Raw genomic sequence first — 11,788 nt, forward strand, 5'->3', positions numbered from 1 at the left:
TCAGTTTTGTAATTTGTTAAGATACCGTTGGCAATAGTAGGTGTCCTTCCTCCCCCATTTACCTGATGAAACAGTATGTCAGAAGGAGTCCAGACCATAATGATTATGGCTTTTTGCGAAAGGAGGGTGTGTGCCTCCTACGCAATGTCATAGTTTTCCAAAGGATAATGAAATCCATTGGAGTATGATTGCATTCCTTTTGAATTACTGCTGTAGAGCAAATAAAAGTCACTACTATGAAACAAGTAGAAAAAATTGAATATGGAAGTAAATTATTTGGTCTTTCAAGGCCTTGATATGACTGTGACTTGTTCAGAAATAAATGCTCAAATAATGTGTAAAGCAGAGTTGGGCCAGTAATCAACTAGGAATCTTCCTAGTTAATTCTAGTTTCTCAACTAATACCAAGGATGATAAGGATTTAAAGAAAGAAATTATCAAGGTTCCACCATGTCTCATCTTTAGAGCAGCGGATTCCACATGTACGTATGTTGTACATATAAACATGGAGTACTTTGCTGTCCAGCAGATTCTGAATATAGGGTCCTACTGGCTTTTATTTTGAGGAACTTGTATTCAAACTAGCTTCTTAAGTTCATCTTGAGATGGGAAAATAGTAATTAAATGCCATGGTGACAGGCTGAAAGTCATAGTGTTACTCAGTTATAATAGATTACTCAATTTGGTATTTTGCAAGACACTTATTACCAAGCTATTGAGTGATACACAGTAGGATATCAGTCTACTTGAGGTCTGATTAAATGTGTTCGTTTCAAAAAGGCTGAGTTAATACTGATGGAGAGAGTGAGTAGACTTGGTTTCAGGAGCTTTGTGTATACAAAGCTGGCAGAGCAGTTGAGCAACTTATCGTTAAGCAAAGTTATTGTTTTATTCATTGCAGTAGGAAGTTGCTATTACTTCAGTATTTTTCCTTCCTAACCAAACAATGAAAAGAAAGATGGATGGCCACAGTAGAGCCAAGTGTAAACTGGGTGCCAGTATATTTTAATTTCAACAACCTAAAGAATTTGTCTAGGCTCACTGAAAGTACCAGTTGCTTAATACATGGACAGTGCATATCCTGTGGCCTAAACTTTCATGTAATAGCAAGATCCTCTGTGTTGTGAAAGTCAAGAATTTGGGCACAGTTATTTCTAGTATCTCAGATTTTTTTGGGACCATTTCATCCACTTTACCAGACAAATTGCTAACTGTATTTTAAGGTTTCTTATCTTGATGCATAGGGTCAACTTATTTACATTGTTAGAAGTACGAATTAGATTAAAGAGACACATAAAAGTACTCTAAAAATGTAAGAGAAAAAGAGGTCTGAAGTGCTTTCCAATGCATTCAAGTTTTTCTGGTTATTTAAATGATGTATATACAAAATCAGTAAAATCAGGTTTTGCCCCCAAAAAAGAAACATGCTGTTGGCCAGTTCTGAATTATATAACTAAAACTAGAACTCTACTGAATAACAGTTTTGTTTTGCTGGCTTTGGTGTATTAAAATGTGAGATGAAACAAACAATAGTAGTGTAACATCTGCTTGAACTTTGGCAGTCCTAGTTAGGATATCATCAAGCAGCGCTAGCTAGCTCTGTGCTTGTCTTTCATCAGAAGTATTATTGATCATTAATGCCAAGATGAAAAATAAGAGGTAGCAGTTCACATAAGAAAACATTTGGATGGCAGCTGTTCTACATTAGGTGTAGTTAATGGTCATGTTAGCAACCACAAATGTAATATTTGCATCCATTGAAATAACAGAATTGATTAAATGGGAAAAGAGCAGAGTGATACCAGCTGCTCTGGAGCATTGTTCTTTGTAAATTTGACTGATGTTGCTTGGGCATGTCTTGGATCAGCTAAATATTAGTAAGATGCTGGAAAAAAAAATGACATCTAGGCAAGCAGTTCATTACTTCTCTTGAGAAAAAAAAAAAAGAAAGAACATCAGTGAATTTGCCTCACTGTGTAAGCTCAGTATAGATTGACAATGTAGGAAAGTCATAGGTTATGATTAACATTAATAACACTTACATTGCTAAAGCAGTTGGCAGATATCAGCTAGAGATTCATTTAGAAACATGGCTTGTAGCTACTGAGAGTGGTATTCAGCATCAGATACTTTGTATTAGAAATTTTCCCTGTCAAGTAAATGAAATTAGTTTTGCTTGCAGAAAAACATAAAGTAACAGAACAAAAGAAATGGGATGCAATCTGGGGTCCCAGAGATATGAAGAGTTTCTATTGAAAAGAATCTATAACATCTATCTACAAGTGTAAAATCTTTTTCTTGCTTTACTTTTTCGCATTAGTGAATGTGTATGGATTTTCCTCTCTTATTCTTAGTAATAGTAAAAAAAAACCACAAAACCAAACAAACACACACCAACAAAAAAAACAACTAAAAAAAAAAAATTCCCTAAAAAGTTTTCCACCCACATATTATCGTATTAACAAAATATCCCCAGTATTGTTACCTGACAGGCAGCTATCAATGTCTTCTTTCCTCTTCTATTATTCTGGTCAATAGCTTATTTTCTACTACTTTTTCTATTCCTGTCTATATGAAAAAGGATCAGTTTTTCCTTGGTCAGTGTTTTTTGTGGGTTCCTTTTATTCCAGAACCTGACATTAGAACTTCATAGGAAAAAAGAACATTGTTTGTCTATTCTCTATCACAAATCTTTGCTATTGCAGACACCACTTTGAACTGTTAGTTCATTATGGATATGTGATTGTTTTCACCTTTTCATACTCCAGCAATGTTCTTAGTTGTCTGTGGAACTACAGAGTCAAAATATTCATATGCTGAGAACTTCATGGTGAAGGACAAAATAACTGAAGGATAAAATACCTGACTACAGAGTCAAAATATTCATATGCTGAGAACTTCACGGTGAAGGATAAGATACCTGAGAAAACTGGAGACCTCTTTCATACACTACAGATGTCAAAGCAAAAAGGCATACCATGTTTGCCCTGATTTGATTAAAAAACAAACCAAAAAACAAAAAGGCAACTGGCCAAGTTATTCCCTCCAATTTCTGATATGGTGTGTTTGAACATTAAAATTATAAAAGTAGAATTCATTATGGAAGAGTGAAAACAACTTCTAATACCTTATTAAGTACTTTGGCTGCGCACTCTAGTAACAAATTTTAGATACATATGGAATGTATCACTGCCTGAAATCAATGCCTTTGCAGTAGAGCTTAAGACCACGTGTACTGATCTCATTGTGAGAGACTTTATTTCAGTGGGTTTGCAGTTGATACACAACAGTTTTGCAAATGCAAATCTGGGAAATATAAATGCCAAGGATACAACAAGCAAGTAACTCCAGAGCATGGCAAGGCCCTGTTCGTGAAGTCTGCACTGTACATATTTATACAGGACATTACAGAAATAGATACAGTTTTAAAAGTTATTTTCTGATTCTATAATGTATTTTTTTTTAATAAGACAGAACACATTACTTCATGTTGCCATAATTACCATTGACCTTAATTATTTGCCTATTAAGATGGTTTTCATCTAATTAAAGATGAACTGTCTCCAAATAAAATAGTGAAAATGTTCCATATTACTTCACTCTGTAGCAATAATTTGCTAAGAAAGATAAATGACTCTGGATGGTTTCAAGAGGATATCAGCCAGAACTTCTTTTAAATACCTACTTTGCTGGTTGAGAACTTTAGAAGAACAGAATTGGAACCTTGTATTCTCTGTCCTTTCTGTCCTTCCAAGCTCAAGGGAACACTGATGGCCTCTGGCTCTGTTCACTCAGGAGCATCTAACCTCTAGCATCCAATTTAGTCCTTGTAGTCTTTCTAGCAGGTTAAACTAGCTTTCATTCTACTTTGTGGCACTGAAAAATAGCTGTTAAGAAAGCTGCCAGTTTGACAACTCTGGCTGTTGGAGCTGAGCAGTGTCAATGAAAGGTGGGCTTTCTCCGTAGAGCTGGACTTAGAGCTTCAAGTTTCAAATGCCACTACAATGAAATGGGTACAAGTTTCCAATTTGGTTGAATCCCTGAAAGAGTGAGTCAGCTGACAATTAGTGTTACATTTCACTTTACAGGTTTAATTCTTCATTATGCCTTGTTAAAACTGTGGCTCCTGACAGGACTGAAATATGGATCAGGCACTGGAAATAAAGGGACTGATAGAGAAAACAGTAAGCCAGTGGGTACCAACTGATGGGGTGAATTTTACTGATCATGCCCTAGCATATTTCAGTTGCAGCTCGAGGCTGTCCTGGGCTCAGTGGTTTTGCTTATGCCCTCTTATTCATTGCTCTTTCTGCTTTCCATATGTTGATGCAGCAGCTTAGACAGCATTATGTAGCCTTCACATATGCTAGTGCCATGCTGCTTAGCGAAGCTGCATCCCCAAGACTTTCCTATCAGTGTTGATTTGCTGACTGATAAGGGGAGTTGAAAGGAAAAAGAATGACATGCCAGTAACCAAAAGCAGAATCTATGATTCCTAGTCACCTGCCTATTTTCTGCTTTCAAAGTCCCTTGAGTTATGTGATCTCAATGGGAATAAGAGACAGGGAAGCACTGTACAGATTATGGAGTGAAGGAGAGCAAGAAGAGAACACAGACAAAAAAGAAGAAAAAGCTGTAAATCTCTGCTGCCATAAATCGTTCCACCATACCATGGGCACAGCCATTTTAGGCTGAGAAAGTTGGGGTTGTTCAGCCTGGAGAAGAGAAGGCTGTGTGGAGACCTCATAGCAGCCTTCCAGTATCTGAAGGGGGCCTATATGGATGCTGGGGTGGGACTCTTCGTTAGGGACTGTAGTGATAGGACAAGGGATAATGGGTTAAAACTTAAACAGGGGAAGTTTAGATTGGATATAAGGAGGAAATTCTTTCCTATTAGGGTGGTGAGGCACTGGAATAAGTTGCCCAGGAAGGTTGTGAATGCTCCATCCCTGGCAGTGTTTAAGACCAGGTTAGATGAGGCCTTGGGTGATACGGTTTAGTGTGAGGTGTCCCTGCCCATGGCAGGGGGGGTGGAACTTGATGATCTTGTGGTCCTTTCCAACCCTAACTATTCTATGATTCTATGATTCTATGATCTAGTTATGGACTCCTCTTCTGGACGCATTCCGTGGGTATGCTGGACAGCATAACCCTCCTGGAGGCACTGCTTGGCAGCTAAGAAAGCAGAGGTGCTACACAAATATTACTAAACTTTACAGCAGTCAGAGATTTTCTTGACTCAGTAAAATTCATCAGTGGGTAGTTCTCTAGACAGCATCTCCTGTTTTATAGTAGAAAGTAAATGTAGAAGATTATGAAATTTTAATCCTGAAGTTTTTGTGGCACTGGAGTTTGAGATTGTGTGGAACTGAACACTGACTGAGACTTGACTTCAAATGATTCAGGAATTGCTGAAATATTAAGAATATTTTATTACTAGAATTGAGTTCTTTTTTTGCTTCCAAATTCCTCTTCCTCAGTGAGGTTTTCCTGTTTTAATCTTAATCTACCTGAGCAGCCTTTTCAATTAATATTGTACTTCAGTGATGACATGAATGTATAAGACTACTCTACTATAGCAGTCATCTTAGGGGAGGCAGGTTTGTGAGTGGTTTCTCTGTAGGAATACTATCCTGTTGTCCTGGGTTCAGCAGTAGCAGTCATTTTTCCCCTTCTTGGTAGCTGGTGCAGTGCAATGTTTTGACTTTCAGCTCGGGAACAGAGCTGATAACAAGCGATGTTTTGGTTTGGCCAAGGACTTTGTGAGCCTCATGCTCTGCCAGGGAGGAGGGGAAGCCGGGAGGAAGCAGAGACAGGACACCTGACCCAAACTGACCAAAGAGGTATTCCATACCACAGCACGTCATGCCCAGGAGGTAACTGGGAGTTAGCGGAAGGGCTGGGAGACTGCAGGGTTGGAGGAGGTATCGGTCGGAGCTTGGTGGGGCTGGGGGGGGCGAGTTATCGGTCGGCTGGTGGTGAGATGATGTATTCTCTTCCCTTGTTATTTCCTTTATCATTATTATCATTGGTGGTAGCAGTAGTGATCTGTGTTATACCTTAGTTACTAAACTGTTCTTATCTCAACCCGTGGGAGTTGCATTCTTTTCGATTCTCCTCTCCGTCCCTCCGAGAGCAGGGGGAGGGCAAGAAAAGGGGGGGAAGTGAGTGAACGAGTTGCCTGACTGGGTTTAAACCACGACAGTTCTTTTTGGCGCCCAACGTGGGGCATGAAGGGTTGAGATAACGACAGATCTGACTGGATTAATAGTCACTCATCACAATGACGATTTATTGGCTCTCAGAGTTGTTTCGCTTGATCTCACAGCTTCAGAATGTTGTAACTTACGTAGAGCCGGTATTTGCTGTGTTAGTGTTTATCAAGTATGGGGCCTGGGCTAAGGTTCTTGTCTCACTGTGCTTTATGGCAATGGCTTGTAATACGGGCGGGCTCCAGCAGCAGGGCGGGACGGACGTGGCCGTGGACTTGTACCTGGCCGTCCGGCTGCTCTTCACCGTCCTGGCCCTCACCCTACTCTCCATCTTCGTGAGGCTGCGGGGAGCCTAGGGGGAGCGGCCCCGGGAGCCGGCGGCAGCCGAACCGGCCCGGGAGAGCGGCCCCGGGGACCGAGCGGCGGCGGGAGAGGGGCCGGAGGCCGCGAGGGGACGGCGGCCGGTGGAGGAGGTCGGGGCGCTCGAGGAGAGGAAGGAGGCGGCTGCCGAGCAGCGGGAGAAGGCGGCGGAGGAGCCGAGCCCCACGGAAAAGCCGAGCCCCGCGGAAGAGCCGAGCCCCGCGGAGGAGCCGAGCCCCGCGACGGCCGAGAGCGTTTCCCGGAAGCCGCCCGCCGAGCCCCAGGAGGATGCAGGAGACCACGCAGCATTTCCCAGCAAGGCAGAGGAGGAAGAGCTGGACTCAGGAAAAGAGAAGCTGGTGGTGGGAGAGCCGGCAAGCACAGCAGCTACAGCAGCCCCAGTGACAAGCACAGCAGCTACACCAGCCGCAGTTACAAGTACAGCTGCATCGTTTGAGAGTTCTGGAGGTTTTGAATGGCCTTTGAGTATCCTTGGGACCTGCCTGCTGATTGTGATGGGGATCAGCATGTTGGCACACACACAGACTGTGTGCTACCCACAACCATTTTGTCTGATCTCAAAAGTTAAGCAGAGTCAGGTTTGGGTCTTGTCTGGGGTTAGACGACGATGCAGGGGGACCAAGAGATTTTCCCCAAGGCTGGACAGTCATGAGTGGCAGGGTGTGTGGGACAGTATGGGCAAGTATCTAGTCCACTGGGCCCCTCCAGTGCTTTGGAAGCGTCGGAGATGGAAGGCAGCTGTGTGGAGTCCCCAGCAACAAGCTGCAGAAACTGCTGAAGGGGACAGGGAATTATTTTGAGCCTGGTGGGCCCAATGCACTTCAGGCCATCAGAGCAGAGATGCAACATAGAGATGGACTCATGATCGAGGGGTGGACTTAGCAATGGACACTATTGCCCAGGTTATTCACGAGTGTGAACACTGCACACAGTCTCTCCTGCTCTGGAAGACTATTACAAGAGATGGAGCCTGACATCATGGACCAGATGGACTCAGCAGCTTTATAGGGACTGGTCTATGCACTAAGATAAGAGTATATTGAAAATATGGGATCTGAGCATGACGTGAATGGTATGGAATAAGGGGTGGATAATGTCCTGGGTTCAGCAGTAGCAGTCATTTTTCCCCTTCTTGGTAGCTGGTGCAGTGCAATGTTTTGACTTTCAGCTCGGGAACAGAGCTGATAACAAGCGATGTTTTGGTTTGGCCAAGGACTTTGTGAGCCTCATGCTCTGCCAGGGAGGAGGGGAAGCCGGGAGGAAGCAGAGACAGGACACCTGACCCAAACTGACCAAAGAGGTATTCCATACCACAGCACGTCATGCCCAGGAGGTAACTGGGAGTTAGCGGAAGGGCTGGGAGACTGCAGGGTTGGAGGAGGTATCGGTCGGAGCTTGGTGGGGCTGGGGGGGGCGAGTTATCGGTCGGCTGGTGGTGAGATGATGTATTCTCTTCCTGTTATTTCCTTTATCATTATTATCATTGGTGGTAGCAGTAGTGATCTGTGTTATACCTTAGTTACTAAACTGTTCTTATCTCAACCCGTGGGAGTTGCATTCTTTTCGATTCTCCTCTCCGTCCCTCCGAGAGCAGGGGGAGGGCAAGAAAAGGGGGGGAAGTGAGTGAACGAGTTGCCTGACTGGGTTTAAACCACGACACCTGTCTTATCTGAAGTGCAGGTATGAAAACAAAACTGGGTTTTACTGTAAAACATTCATTATGAGAGTGTGTTAAAAAAAGAAGTTGCAATTGTTGATCATTTTCAGCTACCTAGAAATTTGGAAAGCATCAATGTTTTTAAAGCTCTTCTATACATAATTAGCGTAACCATTGAATCAGCTTTTGGCTTGAATGCATTTATAGAGAACATTACTATATTAATTTAAAAAGCCATTAATCATTATGAAGAAAGTCAAGCTATTGACCCTCATGGGGGGGGAAATGCAGGTTTTATTTGAGTTCCAGTGTGAATATTTGTGCACAGGGTCTTGAAAAAGTAAATCAAAACAAAGTCATAAGCTAGTCATTAGAACTGAAAGCATCAAGCAGCACTAGAATTATTTTTTTAACTCGCTTTCACATTTGAATGTCAGCACATGAGTGTAGAGGATACAATGGGTAGACCTGTCAAAATTAACTCCTTTTAAACAGCAAAATACATCAATTGAAATTTCTTTCTAACACCCTTATTGACTTCCTTTATTTTTTTGTTTTTAATTTTTTTTTCACAGAGGATCTTTCTCAAAGCTGGAAGTGAGGAAGAAATCTTTGCTCATCTTGGTTTGGATTATGTTGAGCCATGGGAAAGGAATGCTTAAAATGATTTGCCAGTATACATTAACGAATTGACAGCAATGGTCTTTCTACATACCCAGAGTCTTGTTTAGATATATATAGATATATATATAATATGCATCTCTGTGACAACTAAAAATTTTTAAATACATATATATTAGTTAGAAGCCATTATACATGCTGATGAAAAGGATGGAAAGAAGAGTTTAAGTTCTTCAGATTCCTTTCTAATCTTTTCTGCTTTAGTTTTTCGGAATTTCTACATGGGATTGACAAGATAGTGCTTGCTTTTGGGGGATTTTTCTTGTGGTAGGAATTTAATGTTGAAGTGAAAAATACTTGCAAAGCATTTACTGCTTTGGGACATGAAGTTGCTTACTGACATTCATTTGTCATTCATAGAATAAAGGTGATTATGAACACCAAACTGGTCAAATACTTTTATTAAAAGCCAGTTTGTTTTTTTTCTGTTAAGTCTGATTTGACATCTTGGCATGATGGAGAGAATGGCAGTGACAGGGCCACGCAGAAAGAAAAAGTATGCTGAATTTGTTTACTGGTTCCTTTCAACTGAGTACTGCATTGTAATCTATTCTAAAGCCTCAGTCAGGGATGTAGAAAAGTATGATAACAGCAGGGAATTTTATTCTTGCCTGTGCTGATAAAACCATCCTTTTTAAGTGCACTTTTGCTAACTGAGCTGAAAATACTATGCTACTTTCTAAATTGATCTAACGAGAAAGCACTAGCATTACTTCCTGCTTTATTTTGCTGACGTATGAAGCACCTTCTCTGTTTTGTATCAGGATGCTGGCACTTAAGAAGCAATGACATTTTTCAGTCCTAGTGGAAGAGAACAAAAGCTATGGTATCTCATCTAAATATTCTTTCTACTTGGCCAACATTTATCAGAAATCATACATTTCAGTTGTGCTTTTTCTGCATACTTTAAGCCACAGAGGAAATATGAAACATTCTGATTTCCACATGAAGAAATAACTCCCATCTTGCCTGCTTATGCATAATTTATAATTATACCACCTGTGGGGGAGAAGATAGTAAACACAAATTCTGTCAGCTCCTTCAAGATTGGAAGAAAACAGTGTGTCACTTCTTTCCCTCAATTTTTCTGAACCTTTGTTATAATACATTTTACAGATTACTCACTGGATCAAGTATTATCAAAAATTATGGAACTGTTAAATGAGGGTTGGATTAAACAGAAGGCCAGATTAGGTGACCAGGATGGTTTGGCTATGAAGAAGATAGCTTCTGTTATGAACACCTCCTTTGAAAAGGCTGGTATCCCAGTCATTATCATAGTTACTGTATGCAGGATCATCCCTGATAGCACTCCCTACTCACTGTCATACAGTGGCAGAGTCAGAAAAAACATAAATTCAGTTTTTAGTAAATAAACTGTGAACCATGATGCTTCTTGCATCAATTAAATATAGTCCTACAGTTCTGAACAGTTTTAGTCCTGTAATGATTTCAGTTATTGATGGTGCTAGTCAACTGAGACTATAAATAGATAGATGTCATATAATAGAACTGGTATGGAACATGTTAAAGGAAATAAAACCTTTAGCAGATAAGAATGCCTGGGTCCACCTACAGTGTGGTGGAACTGTTACAGTCAATGGTAGATGATGCTTCTGAACTCATGAAGGACAGGTGAGGCCTGGGGCCTGGAAAAGGGCAAATGCTTGTAAAAAGAACAGGCCAATGTCTGTAATAGGAGGAAGGGAAGAAAGAATTTCAGATCAGTGCACTTAATATCTACTAAATTGCTAGAATGATTAATAGACTTTATTTTTAAAGCACCTAGAGGAAAATAAAGTGATAAGTTATTGGTAGCTTGTTCATTAGAAACAAATCACATCAAACTAATTCAGTTGTAAAGTCCCTGGAGGCTGATTCTTAAAATGTCTGTCCCTCCTCCCCTGCCTTCTACACCAAGGCAATTTGACAAGAACTAAGAGGAGAGGGATCGTTGGTTCTGTAAGCATCTACATACTAACTCTCTAAAAACTTATCAGTGACTGGCAAAAAAAACTGGGTAAAAGTTAAAAACACTGTATTTCTTTCATGGTTTATGGTAATTTGTGATTTGTCAAATATCTTGATAATGTTTTCCAGTGACAAAAATATATGTATAACATACATTGTATAGGCAACATAATGTAGGCCTTAAAAAAAACAAACAAACCCAAATACACTATTATACAAATGCTTTGCTGCAAATGTCTTAAAGCAAAAGCAATGAGATATTTAGATTGGTGGGTAACAATGTAGTTAATATCAGTGAATCTTGGTGGCATATTCTACTAAAGGAAGAGCTTATTGTATCTACATAACTCTACAAAATTGTAAATCCAGGCAATTTAAATACTCATACAGCTGTCAATATAAATTTGAAGCCACACAGACTTTCTGGAAATTACTGGAAACCTGAGAAATGCTGCTACTTTACATAATTAACTTCAGAACTTAAAACAAAAAGAACCCTAAACCCAAAGATTTGCATAGCTTGTAATCCCCAAATGAAATGTGTTTTCTATAGTTTACGGTCAGAATTGCTTGGATTTCTCAGGTAAGACTGTTATTCCTTAGTGTGGAGCGTATTTTTTCACTTTTTGAACAGCTGTTTCTTTCTTTGATACAGTTTCTGTCAGCAACTGAAGTTAAAATAATCAAGTCCTAAGTGTAAAAGGTTAATGGAAGTCATATAAGTGAATGAACACAGGGATCTCTGAAAACCTTCCATAGAGGTTAAGCTTCTGCTGGCGTGGCTGTAAATTTATCCAGGAGACAATGCTTCTGGCTTTGCCTTTTAGACCCCAACAGAGGCCATACCTATGAAAATGTCATGTGTATAGCTATAGGTGAGACAGGG

At 40.5% G+C, this 11,788-nt stretch overlaps 1 protein-coding gene across 3 annotated transcripts in view; it reads left to right on the forward strand.

Annotated features, from left to right (window-relative positions):
• The window catches only part of DNTT (DNA nucleotidylexotransferase), a 109,416-nt gene extending 100,100 nt beyond the window's left edge, over positions 1–9,316 (forward strand). For 2 of the 3 annotated variants that reach the window (XM_062610360.1, XM_062610356.1), the window contains one exon: positions 8,826–9,316. In XM_062610360.1, the coding sequence (XP_062466344.1) occupies positions 8,826–8,912 (87 nt within the window). In that variant the 3' untranslated portion in view covers positions 8,913–9,316. Of the gene's footprint in view, positions 1–4,088; positions 4,609–8,825 lie in introns of those variants that run through there. The other variant, XM_062610359.1, reaches the window with a different exon arrangement.
• Positions 9,317–11,788: the final 2,472 nt, after the last annotated feature.

Source organism: Pezoporus occidentalis, unplaced genomic scaffold (genome assembly GCF_034315485.1).
Source record: "Pezoporus occidentalis ecotype Australia unplaced genomic scaffold, CSIRO_AGI_Poc_V1 ctg147, whole genome shotgun sequence".
In the NCBI taxonomy this organism is placed as follows: Eukaryota; Metazoa; Chordata; class Aves; order Psittaciformes; family Psittacidae; genus Pezoporus; species Pezoporus occidentalis.